At 41.1% G+C, this 23396-nt stretch overlaps 1 protein-coding gene across 4 annotated transcripts in view; it reads right to left on the reverse strand.

The window, feature by feature from the left end:
* Positions 1 to 23396, reverse strand: part of heatr1 (HEAT repeat containing 1) — a 50607-nt gene that overhangs the window by 14734 nt on the left and 12477 nt on the right. The window contains exons 11-32 of one of the 4 annotated variants that reach the window (XM_034113670.1): positions 21605 to 21722; positions 18926 to 19030; positions 18370 to 18465; positions 18204 to 18292; positions 17764 to 17963; positions 17549 to 17670; positions 16571 to 16786; positions 14884 to 15016; positions 14087 to 14235; positions 13568 to 13760; positions 10060 to 10232; positions 9832 to 9960; positions 6697 to 6939; positions 5249 to 5377; positions 5023 to 5120; positions 4419 to 4571; positions 4143 to 4261; positions 3898 to 4019; positions 2230 to 2358; positions 1665 to 1886; positions 1116 to 1245; positions 663 to 847 (exon numbers count right to left, since the gene is read on the reverse strand). In XM_034113670.1, coding sequence (XP_033969561.1) covers positions 663 to 847; positions 1116 to 1245; positions 1665 to 1886; positions 2230 to 2358; positions 3898 to 4019; positions 4143 to 4261; positions 4419 to 4571; positions 5023 to 5120; positions 5249 to 5377; positions 6697 to 6939; positions 9832 to 9960; positions 10060 to 10232; positions 13568 to 13760; positions 14087 to 14235; positions 14884 to 15016; positions 16571 to 16786; positions 17549 to 17670; positions 17764 to 17963; positions 18204 to 18292; positions 18370 to 18465; positions 18926 to 19030; positions 21605 to 21722 — 3253 coding nt within the window. Of the gene's footprint in view, positions 1 to 662; positions 848 to 1115; positions 1246 to 1664; positions 1887 to 2229; positions 2359 to 3897; positions 4020 to 4142; positions 4262 to 4418; positions 4572 to 5022; positions 5121 to 5248; positions 5378 to 6696; positions 6940 to 9831; positions 9961 to 10059; positions 10233 to 13567; positions 13761 to 14086; positions 14236 to 14883; positions 15017 to 16570; positions 16787 to 17548; positions 17671 to 17763; positions 17964 to 18203; positions 18293 to 18369; positions 18469 to 18925; positions 19031 to 21604; positions 21723 to 23396 lie in introns of all 4 variants that reach the window. The other 3 variants (XM_034113671.1, XM_034113672.1, XM_034113669.1) reach the window with 3 other exon arrangements.

The raw sequence follows: 23396 nt of genomic DNA on the forward strand, positions 1-23396 counted from the left end.
CATGGCAGGAAAAAAATATATATATTTTTTTTATTTAAACTTTTTCATGTTGTGTGATTATTAGAGCTCTACAGAATTGAAATACTACTGTTTATGCACCACTGTATACGGAAATACACAAATTTTTACATATTTATTGCTGTATACTATAGTAAAATGTGCAAATGTTTACTTAACCTGTTAAACCCCAAGCCTGTTTCTCAGGCTCGAAAATGACATTCCCAGAACAAATGACCATAACTACACTTCTAAAAGGGGAAAATTAATCATCTTTTTTCTCAAAGCAATGATAAACCTGTGAGTTGGATGTAGAAAAGTCAGAATCAATATAGATGTTTTTTATTTTAAAGAAAATTCAGATTGAACATAGTAAAAAAATGTAAATTATAATGTCCGTCCAAAAATTATTTTTTACTTATAGTGAAAACCACCCTTGGATGATGGGTTAGTAGACTAAAAGCTTTAGGAATCCAAAGTACAACATATAATAAGTACCCTGTATCAAGATTGATGCAAAACAAGTGACATTTGACCTTTTTAGAGAGATTTAGAAGAAAAAAACTCCACCTCTGGGGTCATTTCGGTGGAAATGGGCTTTTTAGCCGTTTCTCTGGAACCCATTGGTCGATTTTGATGATATTATTTAATATGAATTCTCCTACCTTGGCGATGAAGGCGTTGGAGTTGAGCAGCTGAGCCATGAAGGAGACGCAGAGGAACTTGAAGTGTCTCAGCTCTTTGCTGCTGTGAGTCTCCAGGCTGAAGATCAGTTCCTGCACCTCCGCCTCTTCATCCTTCCTCTTCATCATCGCTCCTCTCTGCCCTGCAGAGCTCTTCAATGCAGCAGCTGAGGAGGAAACATCAGGAGTCAAATATATATTTCTGTTTTTATTTACATTATTTCACTCTTTAATTATTATAATAAAAGTATTTTTAGACCTCAGGATAGATCATTTTATTAGAAGCATATGACAACTTCATATGAGCTCTGTTGTGATTGGTCAACCTGCTTAGAGATGTCCCGCCCCTTAGCCTATCACTCATGTGTTGGAGCACTAGCCAATAGGAGCGCGAGTGTTACATAGTGATGTCACATCTTAGATTATTAGGTTTACCGTCGTCTTTGTCCTCAGGGAGCTCCAGCAGGAAGTTGAGGATGTTGATGAGCGAAGTCAGCTGATCACTGACATCAAACCGACAGCACAGAGAAATCCAGAACTCCACGTCATTCTCCAGAGCGGCCTTCTACACACACACACACACAATAAATATACACATTTACAAGACTTTAACCTGCACTCACATCTGCATACTTAGTTAAATATATTTAACATGTTCATTCAAATGCTCAACGTTTTACTGTGATATCTTGTTTCAACAGTTACTTTATCAATTTAAAAAACATTTTGTATTATTATTTACATTTGTTATTGTATTTTGTCTTTATTTAAAATATCCTGTTTTTGTTTTTTTAACTCTGACCCTGTTGCTGCTAGAAACGCCTGAATCCCACAGGGATAAATAAAGTTCCATTTTATCTTATAAATAAAGTTCCATCTTATCTTATAATACAAGAGAAAAAGTCATTGATTGAAATGTAAACATGGCTAAAAGGAATCATGTTATTGTAGAGGGACTACGTCTCCCAGAATGCCATGCTTTACCTTCCCGCTGGCTGCAGTGGAGGAAGAGGCGTGGAGCTTGAAGAGGAGCAGCATGAGGATCCAGAGGAAGGGGGCGGGGCTTAGCGTCTGCACCAGCTGATGGAGGACGGGCAGCCGTCGATGCTCGGGCACGTGAGGAAGAGCGTCCACAAACACGTGCACTATCCTCGTCACCACGGCAACCAGGGAGGGGGAGGAGCCTCCCTCAGAGAGCTGGTGGGCCTGGAAGATATATAAATATATTTGAAAGAAAGAGAAAAATGAATTATTTATATTTTTTAATAATCAACAACTTCTAAAAACAATTATGAGAATATTTATTATCATTACAATTTTTATTTATAAGAATCATTTTTATAACCATAATAATACAAAAATAATCATATGAGGTCTTAATCTTATTTATCACACATTCTTCCCTATATTCCCTACATTTACACCTTGGTGGGTATTTTTAAACATGATTTACTGTAACAAAACCTCTTTTCTGACCTGTACGAGTATTATAAAGTACTGGTGTTATTATTTACTCATGATTTACTTTCATATTTGTAATATTCCCCACCTGTATGAGTGCAGGGATGACCATGGTCAGCGTCTGCTCGATGACTCTGAAGCTGTAGGCGTCGTCCAGCCGCAGGATGTTAGCCCCCATGAAGGTGAAGATGGGCATGATGTTGTGCAGCACCTTCTCCTGCAGGGGAAATACACAATATCTTAGATTAATTCATTGTTTAGAGACACTACACATCATCACACATCAGGATCCTGAAAAATACATCAAGTAAAACATATACAAAAATAAATGAAATTGTAATGTAATACTCGTTGCTAATTCAGAGGCTGAGCGTTAGCATTGTGCGTTTAAAAAAAAAAGAAAAAGAAAAGATCAGTTAGCTGAGTTTCTTCCCGTTACATGGATATAAAACATGCATAGTTTATTAAATATTAAAAGGAGAGGTGTCATGGCCATTTCCACTGATCATAATTCCATTGTTGAGGTATACTAGAATAGATTTATACTGTGCATTTTTCCAAACTCACATTGGTTTCTCAAACAGCATCTCTGTAAACTACGTGTATTCACTGAATTTCACTCTCTGCCTTTAACGGCTCGTTGTAGCTCCAAAAGCTCCAGCCCCCACCCTCCCTGTGAGCACAGTGTGCTCTGATTGGTCGGGACGTTGTGAATCGCGCTGAGCTCCGTGGAGGTGTTGTTTCCTTGTTTAGGATACATAGCGAAACACAGCCAAACTCATCCTGAGCACACACAAACTCACAGCCAAAGTAAAAACAATAAGTGTGGCTTGATATTGAGTAAGAAAAAGGTTGATAAACGCTGTGAGAATGGGTCTGCAGAGAGAATGGGTCTGCAGAGAGAATGGGTCTGCAGAGAGAATTTCGCCACGATCCCAACTGTCTGTTATCAGCCTGAAGCCAGGGAGGAGAAATCAGCAGAGCTGACTGTGTGTGAGGAAGTCCGTGGATTGGTCAATTTGGACCAATCAGCGGGGGCTTAACGTAACGGCTCCTCGGACGAAACGTAACGGCTCCACGGATTGGTCCATTTCGTTCCGGGTACGGCATGATGTCATGCCGTACCCGGAAGACTCAAATGGACAATGACGTATCTCCAACGAGGCGTTTTGGGGAGGTATTTTCTGTGTTAGAGTTTTACTCGCTACAGGGTGTACTTTGAGGGTTTGTGACTCTGCACACCGTTTACATGCATAAAAACCTTCATAACACACAAGGGGACGGGTAATAACCGGAAAAGCATGACACCTCTCCTTTAAGATGCCCTCAGACACTGTTTCCTGCAGATGACGCGTTTTTCCCCCCGGTATCGGGGGGAAGGTGCTTAACAGGTTAACCTGTTATTGTTATATTGTTATAGCCATTATTGTGCTGTTTCCATCGAGCTGCGAGGCTTTTATTTTGAAGAGTAAAACGAGTGTTGTGTTTAATGAGATGAAATAAAGGGTTTTTCAGAGTGTTTTAACTCAATTAGACCACGTTTTCCTTTGGCAAGATTCAATTATGCATCAACATTAGCCACCTTTAGCTTAGCGGGGGTGACATGAAGTCACGTGACCGTGCTATAGTTCCTTTATAGCCCAACATTAGCCACCTTTAGCTTAGAGGTGGTGACGTGAAGTGTGCAGCCCTATAGAGGAAGGATGTAGAAACAGAGGAAGGAATCTCTCTCTCACACAAACACACACACACTCACGGGGTAGATGGCGGCGGCGGCTCCCAGCAGCTGCAGAGCATTGTGATGCGTTTGAGGAATGTCGGAGAATCGGATACATTGAACCACCAGCTCCACGCTGAACTTCTCCTCCTCCAGGTGCTCTGAAGAGAGGGCGGGGGGGATACGTTAGGGTTACTTCTGTGGTGGAGGATAGTTAGAGGTGTGTTTCTTCTCCTGTGGTGGAGGACAGTCAGTGTGTTTCTTCTTCTGTGGTGCAGACCTACCTGTCCCCGCGGCACCTCCTTCAGGCTTCAGTTTTTGGACAATGTTGAGCAGACAGCTGAGCAGCAGCTGCTTGATGTACTCAATGTTGGTGTCATCAGAGGGAGAGGAATCCAGACTCCTGAGGAGACACACACACCAAAACATTAACACACACCAAGACATTAACACAAACAGCAAAACATTAACACACACCCACACCAAAACATTTACACTAACAAACACACAGCAAAACATTAACACACCCCTCTCAACTATCAAGGGCAGTGATTGGTTACCTGTGCAGCAGAGAGAAGAGAACAGGTACGAGGCTCTGCGCTCTCTTCAGCTTCTTCTTGTTCTGCAGCAGCTCCAGGATCAGAGAGACTCTCCTCCAGCACACAGCGCCCTCCTCTGCAGACTCCGGAACCCCGGGGGCCTCCAGAGGATTCCTGAACAGGAGACACAGACATCAGCACGAGGCAAATTCAAACTGAAAACTCACTTGATTGATCTTTTCCCAATGAAATAAGAAAGTCTAATTAAAAAAAGTGGGTTTAAAAAAGGGTAAAAACTGTGTTAAAAGTAAAGATGTGTTAGAAAACCACAATACAATACACTTCAAAATGATACATTTTACTAGTTCAATTAAGTTGGACTCAAATCTGAGTTTCAGGATGCTTTTAAACTTTAATCTCGGAGTGTGTAAATAAGTTAATAATTAAATAGGTAGATAAACAGATAGATAATTAAATGAGGCAATTCATTAAAAGATAAATAAATAAATGGATTGAATAATACATAATAATCATACACACAAAGAAATACATTTTATTTTTAAATAAGCTTTAAAGATAACAAATAGAACAATAAATAAAAAAAAGCTGAATAAATAATCGTTACCTCATCCTGCTGCGGCGCGTCTCCTGCACCGTTACCTTCACTTTGGGTTTCTCATGCGGAGCGAGCTCATTGGCTAACAGCTGACCGTGCACTGCGATCTGACGCAGAAATAAACAACGTTAGAGGACGAAGAACACGTGACGAGTTAAAACAGGGCTATGAGACACAGAGCAGTGAGACAAAGAGCAGTGAGACACAGAGGTAATATCCAGTGTCTCCGTCTCACCCGTTTGAAGACGCTGCTGATGGTGTCTGCCACTAGGGGGCTGCGACTCTCCGTCAGAACGTCGAACATCGTCGTCAGCAGGCGCTGCTGCACCGCCTCCCCGAGAGCGGAGAAGAAGGGCTTCGTCATCTGCAGGAGGAAGAGGAGATAAATATAAACCATCAGGAGGAGGAGAGAGACTGCCCACATTTGAAACAAGATTTAAATCTCTGTAAAAATTGGTTTTAAGGCTTTAATTCTGGTTTAACACTGAATTCTATCTGGTTTTACCAACGTTTTTTAAACAGTGTTTAAACTGTTGTAAATTGTTTTATCCCTGATATAATTCTTAACTGTAACCCTCAGATTATCCCGGGTTTAACCATGAATCACCTCAAATGTAATCCCTGGTTCAAGCCTGATGAAAACCATGTTTAACCTGGTATAAACTTGATTTATCACTGATTTAAGCCTGTGTTCAAACCTGATATATTATCCAATTCAACCCAGGAAGGAAATCCTGTTTCACCCGGTGTAAAACTAAGATATCTCTGTTCTTAATCATCTTTTTACCCCGTTTGTAACACTGAGTTGGTTCAAACCTAACAACCCTGATATAATTCCAGTATTTAGCCAAGTATAAACCCAGTATTTAACCCAGTTTATACCCAGATATATCCCACAATAAACCCAGTATTTAACCCTGATATATCCCAGTATAAACCCAGTATTTATCCCAGTAGTAGTCCCAGTATAAACCCAGTAGTAGTAGTCCCAGTTTAACCCCTGATATATCCCAGTATTTATCCCAGTATAAAACCAATATAAACCCAGTAGTAGTCTCAATATAAACCCAGTAGTAGTCCCAATATAAACCCAGTAGTAGTCCCAATATAAACCCAGTAGTAGTCTCAATATAAACCCAGTAGTAGTCCCAATATAAACCCAGTAGTAGTCCCAATATAAACCCAGTAGTAGTCCCAATATAAACCCAGTAGTAGTCCCAATATAAACCCAGTAGTAGTCCCAATATAAACCCAGTAGTAGTCTCAATATAAACCCAGTAGTAGTCCCAATATAAACCCAGTAGTAGTCCCAATATAAACCCAGTAGTAGTCTCAATATAAACCCAGTAGTAGTCCCAATATAAACCCAGTAGTAGTCTCAATATAAACCCAGTAGTAGTCCCAATATAAACCCAGTAGTAGTCCCAATATAAACCCAGTAGTAGTCCCAATATAAACCCAGTAGTAGTCTCAATATAAACCCAGTAGTAGTCCCAATATAAACCCAGTAATAGTCCCAATATAAACCCAGTAGTAGTCCCAATATAAACCCAGTAGTAGTCTCAATATAAACCCAGTAGTAGTCCCAATATAAACCCAGTAGTAGTCCCAATATAAACCCAGTAGTAGTCCCAATATAAACCCAGTAGTAGTCCCAATATAAATCCAGTATTATCCCCTGACCTGCTCCAGGGCGGTGGTCTGGCAGCTTGGCAGGTCTGGGTGCAGCGGGTGTTGGGTCTTCAGGACTCTGATGAACAGATCAAGGCAGTTCTGGTCCTGGTCCAGCAGGGGGGCCGCCTCCTGGCTGAACTTCCCCAGGATCAGGAGCACCAGCTGGGACTCGTCTCTCAGCAGGGGGGGGACGTCCGGAGCGCTCTGATCCAGGAGATTCTCCAGGACTGGGAGCAGGCCCGCCAGCACCGACTTGGGGGGTAACAGGGATTATTACATTTTTTTAAAAGAGATTAAACTATATGTTTCTCGTGGCTCAGTCAGTAGGGGCTTGGACTGGCAGCCGGTTCAAGTCCCCGAACAGACTTAAAGTATGCAGTATGGACTGATACTTGGAGAGGTCCCAGTTCACCGCCTACCCTGCCGTGGTGCCCTTGAGCAAGGCACCGGACATCCCCCATCCCCTCTCTGCCATTTGGCCTTTGGTGTCACGACATTTTTTAGGGCACAAAGGCCACATGAGGGCACATAAAGGCCATTGAGGGAAACATTAGGATTTGGAGCTTACAAATAAATAACTTAACTTTCTGATAAGAAAAACACACGAATGACATGGAAAACAAATCACTTTTTTTAATATCAATAATGTCAAACATTATATCATATAGGCCTATGCCTCCTTAGTATTACCGTTAATAAAATGGTATGAAATTGGTATGTTTTCTATCTACAACTTCTCCAATTCAAAAATCCACGCATTTTAAAAGGTTTTTCGCCTGCCGTCTGTCTGCAGACTTGTCAAAGCATTAATTGATGGTTTTTACTAACCGTTATCAGGATGTTGTTACTTCGGCATCATTTTGAAACGTGTATTACAATTGAATCACGGTAATATATGTTCATTTTGTTGTAGTTGGTTTCTACCACAGTATTTACATGGATATAAGCCCCGCCCCTGGCCAGCGCATCTTGTTTGAATGATGCGAGTTAACACAGCTGACAGCTTTTTTTGTCATACCCACTTAACAGGAAGAAACTCGGCTAACTGACGATATGAACAATTTTTACCGAAACAAAACACAAGCGAAAGAATGCTAATGCACTTAGCACATAACTCACGGTAGAAATATTTTATACTTCATCAGATCTGCACAAACAAGATATCATATGAAAGCTGAGATTCCACAGATTGCAATGGTATAAGTATCATCACTGTGCGACCAAAACTCGCGGCAGCGAAGGCCAGCAAAGACAACACACAACTTCACTTTACAGAGCCAAAACGGCAAATACGTCTTACGTTTGCTGTGTTCTGATCAAACGTTGTGTTCAATGGCATTAAAACGCATAAAAACGTTGCTGAAGGTTAATCTAATGTCTCTGTGTCACTTTGAAATGATTACTGATAATCCATCATAACATTTATGTCTGAGTTTTCATATAGAATGTATGAGAGCCACAACCCAGCTTCCGGTTTTGGGCATGCTGGCTGCGCTGCACCAATGGTAATGTTTAGATGGATTTTAGGAACTTCCCCTCTATTCTATTGGCTCTAACGGTTCAAAAGTGGTGTCAATCACCAAAATCGACCGATGGGTTCCAGAGATATGGCAAATCCACCCAAATGACCCCAGAAGTGTTTTTTTTCTTTCTAAACCTCTCTAAAAAGGTCAAATTTAACTTGTTTTGCATCAATCTTGATACAGCAGTGTTTCCCCTGCGCTAATGGAGCCCCCGCGCCTCCCCTGAAATTCAAAGTGTGTTTTTTTAATTTATATATATATATATAGCACCAAATTGCAACTGAAGTAATCTATTTACAGTCACTGTTCACATTGAACATGTGCTCTTTTATTAAATAAACTAAACGCTTTCATTTTAAGTTGTGAGTTTAGTGTTTTTGACCCCAAGAAACACTGATGCATTAATCAATAACAATAATCCACAGCTCCTCTCTGCTCCAGAGGATTTAAAAAATATATATATATATGTAAAAAAACAGGCTCTGGGCTCAACTGGTTAAGCCCTGAGCCTGTTTTTCAGGCCTCAGGCTCGAAAATGACATTCCCAGAACAAATGACTATTTCTTCACTTCTAAAAGGGTTAAATTAATAATCTTTTTTCTCAAAGCAATGATAAACCTGTGAGTTAGATGTAGAAAAGTCAGAATCAATAGATTTATTTTAATTTTAAAGTAAATTCAGATTGAACATAGTAAAACAATTTTTATTATAGTGTCCGTCCAAAAAAAACAAACATGACTTATAGTGAAAACCACCCTTGGATGATGGGTTAGTAGACTAAAAGCTTTAGGAATCCAAACTATAACATATAATAAGTACCCTGTCTCAAGATTGATGCAAAATAAGTGACATTTGACCTTTTTAGAGAGATTTAGAAAAAAAACACTATGGGTGCATTTTCCATATCTCTGGCCCCCCTCGGTCGATTGTGATGATTGACATCTCTTTTTAACCGTTAGAGCAAATAGAATCGAGGGGAAGTTCCTAAAATCCATCTAAACATTACCCATTGGTGAATAACGGAAGCTATCATAGCAGCTATATATGAAAACTCCGTTATTGACATAAAAATGGAATGATGGATTATCAGTAATCATTTCAAAGGGACACAGACACATTGGATTAACCTTCAGCAGCGTTTTTATCGTTTTAATGCCATTGGACACAACTTTTGATCAAAACAACAGCAAAGGTAAGACAATGTCCCGTGTTTGTTCTGTAAAGCTACGTGGTGTGATGTCTGGGTTTGCTTCCAATGCCGCAAGTTCTGATCGCTCAGTATATTTCTGGAATCTGTGGAATCTCAGTTTGCTAATCGATATCTTGTTTGTAATCCGATAAGTAATAAGGGTATTTTACTTTGAGTTCTGTGCTAAGTGCGTTAGCATTTTTTCGCTCAGGGCTAATTCAGAGCCTTTGTTATTACCCTTGTGTTTCGTTTAGCTAAAAATTGTTAATATTGTCTGATAGCTGAGTTTCTTCCCATTAAGTGGGTATGATACATTCATAGGTTTTTAAATGTTAAGAAGCCCTGAGACACAGTTTCGTGAAAAAGAAAACAGCAGGCCTCCGGGTTTAACAGGTTAACAAAGTTGACTACAGGTGTGTGTTGGTCTCTCACCGATCCGTTGACGTGTCTCAGGTTTCTCAGCAGACAGTTGGCACTGTAGGACGGACAGCAGGACATCTGCACGCTCTGCAGCAGAGGCTGAAGAGAAATCACACTCTGATCCTGGAGGACACCCAGAGCCTGCAGGGAGCAACATGACCGCAACAGTCATACGGTTATAAGATATACTGTTGAAATTGTATTATATTAATCTCATATTAAATAATGTTTCCTGCTCACCTGGCTCAGGTAAGCGGGGTCAGCGATGATCTCCTCGGAGGTCTTTAGGAGCTTCTCTGTGATTGGCTGGAAGGGAGAGGCGCTGGCTGCTGATAGGTTCTGCAGAGCGCTAAGCCCCGCCCTCCTCACCTCCCTCACCGGAGAGGAGAGACAGCAGAGCAGAGAGGGAACCACTGGGGGAATATAGAGAAAATATGCTAATTTGAGGCCACACTGCTTCGCCATACTTTAACATAGACAGGGTTCTTACACCTTTTCCAAAGTCAAATTCAAGCACTTTTCAAGCATTTTCAAGGTGCATTTTCAAGCTTTTCAAGCATCTTATATATACAGTCTATGGTATCGGCCGATACCGATATCGCTCTCTTTTCCTCTCTCTCTCTCCTGACAGCCCGTCAGTATCTCCTGCAGCTCACTGATCCAGTAATGAGCGACCCGACAGTGAAGAATAAATATATTTATAACTAGTTTAGCTTGTTCCAGAGGTAGATAAAATAGCTAAGTGTGTTAGGTGTTCTGCTCCGCTCACCGGTCCGTCACAGCGGGTGGAGCTGCAGGATTTCTGCTTCACGCACACGTTGCATACCGCTATTTTATTGTCATTTTCGGACACTTAAAATACTGCCAGACTAGTGAAGCCATTTTGGCGAGCTTGTTTTGCCGCGCACAGAGAAAAGTGTCATGTATTTTACATGCAACGATAGCCTAATCTAAAATGCTCTACGGCGTACCTTTCGTGTGGTGTGTGGCTCGTCAGCGCAGACTCTCGCATCGTTATTGTTACACACTTTGCAGGAGGCTACTCTTGGGCTTGACCCTCGTCTTAGCCATGGCTTGTATTTGTCTTCTGCTAGCCAACGCTCGTTGAAACGGCAACCTCCTGGCATACTGTCATCTATCACTCTCATCAGAATGCCCAGGTCACACACGTAACAAAAACACTTGCCGGTCACGCGCATTGGAAGGCCGGAGCGGAGCTGTTTTATGTAAAAGCGAAGCAATTAAGCGCGCTCAGACTTCTTTATTTTCTTTTAATCTAAAAAGCGAAGTAAAGCATTTACAATTTCAAGCACTTTATCCCAAATTCAAGCACCATTCCCAAAATTCAAGCACTTTTCAAACCTTGAAAACACCTCGTACAATTTCAAGCATTTTCAAGGATTTCCAGCACCCGTACGCACCCTGCATAGAATAAAGATTAAAGGTTTAAATGAATCTCCAGACTCTCCTCTTTATTGGACTTACGGTACGTCTCCACAGCAGCGTTAAAAAAATCTTGGAGGTGGGCGTATCTGAAGCTTGAGGATTTTTTGCGAGCAACCAATCACATGAATCTCCCGCCCGCGACATACGAAGCCAAAAAGCCCGAAGTAAACTGGATATAAACTCCCCAAAACAGGCGAAAACCTACCACTGTCTCTGCCACCTCCCTCCATGCCTGGCTCCTCCGGTTTATATCCCGGTAGGTCTGGTCATAAAGCACCGGGTGATTGATTCGCTACCGCTAATTTCTCCTCCATTTTTTGGAATATGAGGAAATGACCTGCGGTATGTCTCTCCCAGCATACACGCCGTTTGATTGGCTAGAGCTTGAACTGTCAGATTTGCGTACACGGGATTTGATTGGCTGACGCTTCCACCTCAGCCTCAAAAGTTGAACATTGTTCAACTTTGAATCCTCAAAAGTTGAACATTGTTCAACTTTGAATCCTCAAAAGCTGAACATTGTTCAACTTTGAATCCTCAAAATCCTGAAAATCTCCTCTCTGCTGCCCACAATGCATTTCGGCGAAAAGTGAGGGAAAGTGACGTCACCCCATTCAAAGTGAATGGGCAGAAGCGTTTCAAGATTTTTTAACGCTGCTGTGGAGACGGCCCGTTAAAGTTGTTTTTGAAAGAACGACTGGTTTTCCTAAAATCCCAGTTTAAGTTTAGTGAAGATCGGTCTGGCCGATAGTCGAACCTCAGATTGAGGAGGAACAATGCGGATTCCGTCCTGGTCGTGGAACGACGGAGCAGCTTTTTATTCTCGCAAGGACCGTGGAGGGGGCCTGGGAGTACGCTTATCTGGTCTACATGTGTTTTGTAAGAGGCGTATGACCGGGTTCCCAGGGAGATACTGTGGGAGGTGCTACGGGAGTATGGGGTGAGGGGGTCTCGACTCAGGGCCATCCAATCTATGTACTCCCAAAGCGAGAGCTGTGTGCGGGTCCTCGGCAGTATGTCGGACCCATTTCCGGTGAGGGTTGGCCTCCGCCAGGGCTGCGCTTTGTCACCGATCCGGTTTGTGATATACATGGACAGGATTTCAAGGCGTAGTCGTGGGAGAGGGGGTCTGCAGTTCGGTGGGCTAAGGATTGCGCCACTGCTTTTTGCAGATGATGTGGTTCTAATGGCTTCCTCAGTCTGCGACCTTCAGCTCTCACTGGACCGGTACGCAGCCGGGTGTGAAGCGGTTTGGATGAGGATCAGCACCTCCAAATCTGAGGCCATGGTTCTCAGCAGGAAACCGATGGACTGTCCACTCCAAATAGGGAATGAGTCCTTACCCCAAGTGAAGGAGTTAAAGTATCTCGTGGTCTTGTTCTTGAGTGAGGGAACAATGGAGCGTGAGATGGGCCAGAGAATCGGAGCAGCGGGAGTGGTACTGTAGTCGCTTTACCGCACGGTTGTGACGAAAAGAGAGCTGAGCCAGAAGGCAAAGCGCTCTGTCTACCGGGCCATTTTCGTTCCAACCCTCACCTATGGTCATGACCGAAAGAACGAGATTGCGGATACAAGCGGCTAAAATGGGTTTTCTCCGCAGGGTGGCTGGCATCTCCCGTAGGGGTAAGGTGAGAATTTCAGTCATCCGGGAGGGACTCGGAGTAGAACAGCTGCTCCTTCGCGTTGAAAGGAGCCAGTTGAGATGGTTCGGGCACCTTGTAAGGATGCCACCTGTGCGCCTCTCTAGGTGTTTCAGGCACGTCCAGCTGGAAGGAGACCGAGGGGTAGACCTAGGACCAGGTGGAGGGATTATATCTCTTCGCTGGCCTTGGAATCCCCCAGTCAGAGCTGGTTGATGTGGCTAGGGAAAGGGAAGTTTGGGGCTCTCTGCTGGAACTGCTACCACGGATAAGCGGGAGAAGACGGATGGATGGAATTAGTCAGCGTTGTCTCTGTGTCTTCATGATATAAAATGGATCACGCCTAAAGGGGGTGACAAAAAACTCCAGCGGCCTCGCCCATAGACATGATACATCTTCTGCTGGTGGGAAAGCCCGAACACTTTAGGAAAACTGCTGCCAGACACATTATACCGACTAAATACACAATAATCTCACAAATGGTTCATAAGGGCGCTCAGATGCTCACGGCAAAAACATCGAATGCATACGGTTTTCAGAAAAAACGGCAAAGCTGATAATCATCAATACTTTGAGCGAGACTGCAGCCGGTCACCTTGTTGCTAGGCAGACTGTAGTTTTTATCAACATGCAGAGTATAAACAGATTTGAGTGGTCCTCACCGGGGGACTGTGCGGAGCTGAGTTCCTGCAGCATGGTGGCACTCTGATTGGTCAGCAGCGCCGCCCCCATGTACAGCGCCCGGGTCTGCAGGACGGCGTCCACCTGTACGTCAAGCTGGTCTCCATGGTTACCGACGTAACCCCACATCATGGACAGGAAGCGGAAGAGCAGCGGGGGGGAGGGGAAGTGCACCTGGGGGGGGGGGAGGAAATCCCGATTAAATGAACAGGTAAGCACATTAAAAGAAAATTGAAATGAACATATATACATATTTGAGTCATATCTATACACGTCAAATATATTTACATGTAAAAGGTTATTGTGAAAACAGTGTTTATTTTATGTACAGTACTTGTGTCACCTCCTCACATACCTTAGTTGTGTTAGATAACAACAAAGGAGACTTTAGCCAATAAATCCTGATTAAATTAACATGTTTTGTGTTTTTTTTGGACAAAATTAAAACATGATTATTATTTTATTTATTATTTAATTTTTTCTTTAATGACCTCACATACCTGTATGAGCAGCTTCATCAGGTCCCTGCAGGCGACGGCGTTCGGACCCTCAGAGGCCCCTCTGATGAGGAGGCTGGAGATCTGCAGCATCAGGCTCAGGTAACCGCAGGTGGTGTTGTCCAGCTTCTCTGGGTTCCACCACACCGCTGCTGCACGGTTAATACAAATAAAAAATTCACAAAAAATACACAATTTATCACAGCCACAAACTGCAAAAATATTATATTTTGTCTGATTTTGACCTTTCCGACAGTCCTTGAATGCTTGTGTGACACGCTTCAATCAGGAAAAATTAAAAATAAGCTTAAAGTTATATTTTTATTAAAACTGCATCACTCTATAAATACAAAATTGGCAAAAATAAAGTCAGTGCTCTGAGCAGATCCTGGAAAATACATGAACTATAACATAAAAAAATTAATTAAAATCTGCAAAATCTGTATTTATAGCCCTTTTCAAACCTTGAACACATTACAATTAAAGTGTTATAATGGTTCCATAGCACCCTGAAATAACTTTATTTTAGAAAGATATTGAACATTTTCCTTGGATAAACATTTCTGCATAGATTAAATACATTTTATATAAATAAATCAAAGAAATGCTTCTTGTTTTCCATGAATTATGGATTTACACTGCACAAAAGACTAACCATTGTGCTGTTTCCATTGAAAAAGGCTTTTATTTTGAAAGGAAAAATGAGGAAAATGTGACAATGGGAGGAAAATGTGACAAAATCCTGTATATTTTATACGTTATAAATCTATTATATATATATTATTAACATGATTTTGTACCTTTGAAGGCATTGTTGGGGCAGCGCAGGTTCGAGATAAAGTCCCTGAGCAGAGCGACGAGGACGCTGCTGAACGTCAGCTGATCAGCGCTGAGCAGGAAGTGAGAGAACACCATGGAGAAGGACCACACTTCCTGTTTATATACAGAGGAAAATAACAACATTATTATAATATCCATTTAAAGATCTTTAATCAATAACCTGCTTCCTAGTATTCTTAAATGATCATTTTAGGATATTTTTTATCATATTTTCCCCTAATTCTTTGATATTTAGGGGTGCAACAACGAATCGATAGAGATCGATTGCCAAAAAAGTTGGCAACGAATTCAGTTATCGATTCGTTGGGTATATATTGTTTCTGTTTGCGGAGCTGGCTACGTCACTTCGGGAAAAAAAAAACATTCGAAAAATGGCGGAGAGAGCACGGTCCGACTAAAATCTTAAACAGCGTGGGAGTACTTCACTTTAAACAGTCAAAAGTGTGTTACCTGCAAACTGTGTAAAATGGAACTTGCATGGCTCAACAGAACCGTAGGTTACTAGAAAAACGTAATGAAAGACTGATGGCATGTATTGCGTTTCACATCAAGCTTCTCATTTATCCAATATGGTTGTTTGCTCAATATTGCATGACAAGTAAGGGAAAATGTGCAGCGAAGCGGTCATTGAAAAAAAAAAAAAAACCCCGATCAAGATCCCTCCGCTTAGCGTTGGTCTCTGTGATGTACTGTTGTAGCAAAGCCTGTTAACACTTTTGTTTGTGATTCACAATTTTGTTTTATTTTTTTATAACGGCTTGGCTCCATTCAAGCATATACAAAAAAGCATACATTTGGGTTGTTTTTGTGTGTTGATGTTGTCAATTTGGATTTAGATGAATTCTGAATAAAATAATGAAAAACATTTATTTTGGCACGTTTTTTTTAACGTTAACCTTAACTCAAGGCCCGGGGGCCAAATCCGGCCCGCGACTTCATTTTATGTGGCCCGCAAGAGCTTGCAAAGAATAAAATATGTTTATTATACGGTTACATGCCGCTTTACAGAAGCACATTGCCAATAAACAACATGTCCCACAATGCATCTCATTTTGTGACATGCACACTGAAGAGACTTGCAATTATTTGCCCTAGACTTCTGCTTTCAGACGTAGTTAATTATGAAGTTATTACCCTATCTGATAATAATCCAATGCAGAGGCAATAATGTAATATAATACATTATTATATATATTTAAATCGTCTTAAAGTTACAACCGGCCCTTTGAGTGCAACCATAATGCTAATGTGGCCCGTGATGAAATTGAGTTTGACACCCCTGCCTTAGACAATATAGATATTCTTTATTAATTTAGCAGTTTTTTCTAGTTTTTTTTATAATATATTGACAAAAACCTTTTTGGCCATAAAAAAAGAAAATTGGATATTTTTTTATGTTTTACTTATAAGAACCCTTTGTTAGAAAAATAAGTTACTACTAAAAGTTTTAAATATATTAGGAAACTGTGTGAAAAGTGTTTTTTATTAAATACAAATTAAATAGTAGAAAGCAGTTAAAAATATGTAAAAAAATTGTGTAAATGTTTATACATGTTGACTCGTAATACTCTGTCAATAAAAGAGTATTTCCATACTTCATACAATCATTGGAAAAATGATGGATAAAGTCAGTGTGCAGACTCTGACCTGAGTCTCTGTGGAGGAGGGTGGGTTGTCACCCCTGCAGGCCTCCAGCAGGGGGCGCTCCAGCAGCTGGAAAACACTCTGGGCGGTGATGATGTGCTGCATCTCGCTCAGCTCCCCCAGGACCTGCAGCAGGACCCGGGTCAGAACCAAGAAGGAGGTCCGCGCCCCGAGGGAGGGGCCCTTCTGCTGCTCCACCAGCGCAGACAGCTTCTCCAGCTGAAAGACAACATAAAGACATTTAAAATGTTTAATAAACGCATTTACAGACTTTATTTTTATGTATTAACTAATAACTTTTTGATATATTTTTTTAATATCTTAAAAGTGAATATTTTTGCTTATTTTTCACATGATCTCAGTCATTTTTTCACATTGAATTTCCACATTTTTCTTCTTTTTCTATATTTAAAATGGTATGTTTCAGTCATACTGAACAACATACATTTATCTTTTTAAATGCCTTTGTGATGTGCTGCAACCCATTTTCCCCTCGGGGACAAATAAACGAACACTACTACTACTATACTGTCGGTAATTTTTCAGTTTATTTAGAAAATATTTAACCTAATTTTGGGATATTTTTCAAATGCCTATAATTGTTCCGTTACAGTTTGAAAAAATGTTTGGGGATATTTCTTATCTATTTAAAAGGTTATTTTTCACTTATATATATATATATATATATTTTTCAGATAATCTAAATAATTTTTCACTTTTATTTTCCGGCATCGACTTATTTTTCACATATTGTGTCTATATTTTTAGAATACTTAACTAAAATATTTGAAATTGAAAAAGGCAGTAAAAAGTAACATTACATTATTTAAAAAAATATATATATTGTTAAAAATAATATTTGCTAAAAATGTTTGTAGAATAATACAAATAATGAAAAATGTCTAAAAATGTGACATTTAAAGTTAAAACAGACACTGAGACTTCGGGTTTCTGCAGGTTTCTGGTAGGTTATGAACTCACAGCATCTCGTCTGCAGAACTTCTCCATGTCGGAGATGTTTTTGGTCATCGTGGAGACGAGGCGCTCATTAACAGTAACCAGGAAGTCTGGTTCAGATCTCGTCTTCATCAGCGCCTCCAGCTCTGACAGGAAACAAAAACAGATCTCTTATTGTTATATAATCCTGAAATGAGATAACTGAACAAATTAAATATATATAATGTCCTCAGCGTTACCTTGTTCCCAGGTGAGGGTGAGGGGGTGAGTCCTGAGGAGGGGGCAGCGGGTGAGGCAGGATGAGAGGGGAAGGTCAGCGGGGGAGGAGAGCACGAGGAGGGGGAGGAGCCTCCAGCCCGCCCTCTGCAGCCGCTCAGCATCCCCATTTCCCAGCCGCGGGTCGGACAGCAAACGCACCGCCTCCGTCAGCACCAGCAGCCTGCAACAGAGGAGCTCAGAATTACAGAGGGCAGCGAACACACCATTCATAGGACAGAGGGAAAATATTTATTCAACTCTTGTCTCCTAACTCGAACACTATTTTTTCTATGAGTTAAAGATATAGATACATTCTGAGAGAAAATTCAAAGTCTGAGAACAAATTCAAAATATGAGAAAAAAGAAAAAAATTGGAAAAACGTCAAATTGAGAAAAATATGTGTGTGTGTAGTTCACTGACCAGGCCTCAGCATGGGACAGTTGTCTTCTGAGCAGCAGGGACAGTAAATTGGTCACCACGTCCTCAGGGTCCAACACATCCAGCAGCACCTGGACAGAAAAAACGTCAGATCTCTGGCACTATATATATTAAATCAATATATAAATGTATTATAAACCCCCCTCACCTCGAGGACTTTGATGGCGGCGGCGGCGACTGTTGGCTCGTCGTCCTGCAGACTCTCCATCACAACGTCTCTGAGGAACGCTGCATTCAGATTCTGCTGCTAAACACAAACACATCGGGAGAGAAAAGGTTATTCTTTTTAACAGAAAAAGCTAAATATCTGCAAAAAAAAAGTATATATTACAAACAAAAAAAACAAAAGTATTACGAGAAAAAAGTTTAAATATATACACACATTATATATTTATACCTTAAAAAAATATTTAAAGTATTTAAATAGACAGAAAATCTCAAAGACTTGTAATAAGTAAGATACAAATATTTTAAGGAAAACATGTCAGATCACTTTGAGATAGAATTAGAATATTTTGAATATATTTTTGTCAGAATTAATGAAAAAAAAAAATTAAAAATAAGAATGATTTAAATTGGTCGATCTGAAGATGTGATGTCTTCAATGAAACAGAGGTAAATATAGATCCAGAGACTGTGTTTTGTTGTCTGCAGTGATGCTAACTGTCTGAGCTGTGTGCTAACAGGAAGTGAAACATGGTTACCTGGTAGGTGATAGAGTCCTTCAGGTGAGTCAGAGCGGAGACTCGGACCACCGGCTGAGGGTGTTTGAGGCTGAGCAGCAGAGACGTGTCCGAGTCGCCCAAGATCTGCAGAAAGGAATCGGGTATTAGTTATTATTATTATTATTATAATAACGATAAATTAAATACTAATACTGTTTATTATCCACCATCAGCAGGAATCATTCAGATATTTATTATTATTATTATTATAGGAGAAGTGGCATTAATAATTACTACAGTAGAGGTTGGAATCACCAGGCTCCCCACGATACGATATGCTAAGTATTGCGATACGATATATTGCGATATTGCAAATCACATGGGTCATATCCATGTCCGTCTTCCCTTCCTGGTTAAAAAATGGATTTGCAATTTGAATAGTTTATGTAAATAACCCAATGTGTGTTCTTTGAACCTGAAAAGGAGATGGCATTGTTTTTGTTACTTTCATTGCAATTGTATACATGTCTTAACTAGGGATGAAAACGATTAATCGAATATTCGAAATTATTCAGGTATTCGAATAAGAGTTATGAATATATTTTTTTGGAGGGATGCCTAAGTTGATTACATATTATCAAATGGAATAATTCAATGTATGCGACAGTGCCATAGCTAAATGTGTTAGGTCTAAAGGTGTTTTCCCCCGCTCACCGGTCCCTCACAGCAGGCAGAGCTGCAGGTGCGGATCTCTCTCTCTCTCTCGCGTCCGGTTATACTTCACTCGCGTTTATGTCCAAATCCATCAGATCTAGCTAGTTCTAGCTAATGGTATGGCTCCTGCCCCTCCCTACTCGCAGACTCAAACCTCATCGTATGCCCAAATTCCAGCTGAGAGGGTCTTCTCTACAGCTGGCCTGATTGTGAATCGTCTCCGCACCCGCCTCTCCCCTGACAGCTAGATTCCACCGGGTCCGTCTGTGGCGCGTTACGGCCGCGTTACGGCTGCGCCGCGGCGCTCACGGCGATCGCGGCCACTCTAGTCAATGGGTGCTATTCCACCACACGCGGCGCGTTACGGCTCAGAAGCGTCCCAGAAGCGGCTCGGCGCAGGGCTCCTCAAATTAGGATCGAATCCTATTTTTGGCGCGGCGCAGCCGTAACGTAAAGTCAGGCAGGCAGGAAGTGGAACGTTCAGAGCATATATAGCATATATATATATAGATATATATATCACACACAAACTAATTGTGCAGACCCTATCCCTCCGTAGTCTTTCAAGTAGGAGGAGAAATGCCAGCGTTCTCCTCCGGTTTACAGGCACTGTGTAAATTATATATATAGAATAATTATGATGATGAATGCATTTTTTTACCACTAAAATACAGCAACACATCTTTGATTCATGTTGTTTATAACTGGAATATTACAGTTATTATTAACTTTGTCTGTACAAAGTAGCCTGTCCAGGAAATATGCCCAAATCAACAAAAACTGCGAGCCGGCAGGCAAGACGCTCCGCTTCTGAAATGCTTCTGAAACGCGCCTGGTAGGGTATGACGCCGGAGGAGGCCGGACCAAAACCACGGCGCAGCCGTAACGCGGCGTAGACGGACCCGGTGGAATCTAGGGGTGAGCATGTAGACATGCTCATATTCTTAAACAATAATGAGTATTTAATAGCTGCATTCTGTGCATAGGCCCCGTTATAGGTTGTTGATCTCTGTTGTAATAGGGTTACGTTACCCTAACCCGTTATGTTGTTCGTGTATGATCCCTCTTTAATTTAAAAACCAAGTTATGTTTTAAGCATGAAAGCTGTAGGCCTATAGCTGTCAACTGTTCAAACTGTGATCACCAGTTCAATACATTTGACAAATTCGACTTGGTTTCTATACTTATTTGAACATGTATTTATTTATTTTTTGAAAAAGATTTTCCCACATTTTTTATAGGATATGTACATTTCGGTTAACCGTTTTTTTGGGGGTCGAATATTTGAATATACATTTGCTTTCAAATTCCCATCCCTAGTCTTAATGTAACTTCCTGTTTTATATAGACATGCTTTTATTTTGAAGGCGACTTTGCGCTATTAGCAGGAAGTTACTGTCCCCAAAGCCAAAACTTGACGTAGAAAAAGAACGGAGATAAAGTACAGATATTAACGGAGATATCAACATTTAAATACAGCGATATCAAAAGATAAAGTTTACATTAAAGTGTTAGCACCCCCGAACAGGCACAAGATTAGTGTTAACTGTAATATAAACATGTGGTTTGTGTCTTGATTCGTTTATATACTGTATTATAACTTTGCTAACTATTTGAAGTTCATTTGTTTAATGGTATTCTAAAGTAATGCTCATATGGATGTAGCTTAAATGTATTTGTTGTTTTGTCTCTTTGTGTAGCTCTTACGAGTTTTCAATACATTTGAAATCATCAGTCAAGTGTACGACCATCTTTCGGAGGGATATGCTACAGTTTATATAATAAAATATCGATACTTGGCATCCGTGTATCGATACAATATCGCCACGCAAAGTATCGCGAAACTATGCTGTATCGATTATTTACCCCACCCCTACTACACAGTGAGGAATGACTACTGTTCATTACCCCCCCTTTCAGCAGGACTACTTTAGATATTATTTATTATATCTTAAGTGAAACCACTAAATACTACACAGTGAAGTATTAATACTTCAGGGTTACCTGGTACTTCCCGCCGCTCATGGACAGAGACAGGAAGCGGTGGAAGAGACGTTTCTGATCGCTGCTGTCGACGCTGGTCACATGACCTGCCAGGATGCCGTCCAGAGCCACACAGAACCTGAGGGGGGGGGGGGATATGGTGCGAGTTAGACAAATATTTAGTTATTGTTTCTTATCGCTGTGTGATTAAAAGAATAAACACAAATAGCAGGATAGGCAATGCAAAACTTTATTTCGTACCTTCATACACACATAACACATTAGAATGAGCTTTTATCAACGCCTACATGATGATAACCTGTCAACATGACAGGAAAATCCACATGACATTAATACAGAGCGGGCAGAACCCAAATCTGCATTCAAAGAATACACTTTACCAAAGCTTGAGGAAAATATCTGAAATCTGGCATTTCATTTAACTCCAGCTCTCGACACAGGTTCGGGAAAGCCCCATGAGCTTCTCGCTGTAGTATCCATGATTTCACCCATTTAGTGCGATTTCTCCTAATTCTTCGCTTCCGCCTCGTGAGAGACTGTTTCTTGAGAATGTCTTCCACAAGCAACACTCCAATGGCTGATAGCTCCAGTACCGCACGAAACATGTTTTCGATGGACGAGAGTGAAAATGGAACGCACACGCTATTTGTTGTTTGTTTATATCACGCGGTCTGTTCTTCTTCTCTGTCTTCCGGTTGTTGCCTATTTTGAATGACGAATACACACTACCGCCACCTGCTGGTAAGGCTGAAGTCTTTGCGGTGTGTTCCAGTGCGACACATGGCCAAGACGCAGGAGAACACGGCGACGCAACAGTCGGCGTCGGCGATTTCTCTGGTGACTGCCTGGTGTGTCAGGGCCTTTAGTAGTATTAGAAGTAGTACAAATCATCAAAAAAAAATCGCACGTCCTGCGATGTGACTACAGGGTATATGCAGGAATCCTGAAGTCAAATGTAATACCTTTTAAGACCCTTTCCATACATTTTAAGACCTCATCGCCACTTCGAGTTTTAACCGGTTACATTGGCGACACACTTTACCCCACATTTACTATATACCAGTGACGTGCGGTGAGGTTCATGGCTGGTGAGGCACTGACTCACTGAGTCAGATTTACAAATATTATATTTTGACCTTAATCGAAATATTCGGTTATTTTCAAAAGCTTTTTAGTCTGATGCTTCGATTCATTTTAAACAGACCGTTCAACAAAAGGATACCCAAAATCTAAATATTGGATTGTTCTTTCTTAGTAAGATCCCATTTTCATTACAAATGTGGTCTTACCTTGACTTGAAGATGAAGTCCATGCTATCCTTCTGGACAACAATCTCTATTACTTTTTTGTAAAAGTCCTCCTTATCTTCCTGTAGTTTCAAAAGTCTAGTTTGTTGTTACGTCTACCGTCTCTGTGTAGAATTACAGTAGCAACAAGAACCTGTGGGCTCACGTGCGCCCCCTTCAGTGCGGCAGAGGTTATGGCTGCCTCCCCTGGTGCTTTTTTCAGTGCCGTTGATATGATGAGACCAGCGAGCCTAAATATCATATATACGTGAAATAAGTTATTTAGAGACTATGGATGGCGAGGATAAATGTAATAAAGGGATCTACAAACATTACATTGCGCTTAGGGCCCGCTTTCCAGCCAGTTTCTGTGGGGTGACGCATTCTGAGGTGAGGCAGAGCTCATCTGTGTCTCACTTTACCCCACAGTAACTGGCTTGAGCGCGCTCACAAAATAAGTGCCCGCGCTAAATTAGTGCCCGCGCTCCAGCAAGTTACTGTGGGTT

This window comes from Trematomus bernacchii, unplaced genomic scaffold (genome assembly GCF_902827165.1).
Source record: "Trematomus bernacchii unplaced genomic scaffold, fTreBer1.1, whole genome shotgun sequence".
Classification (NCBI taxonomy): domain Eukaryota; kingdom Metazoa; phylum Chordata; class Actinopteri; order Perciformes; family Nototheniidae; genus Trematomus; species Trematomus bernacchii.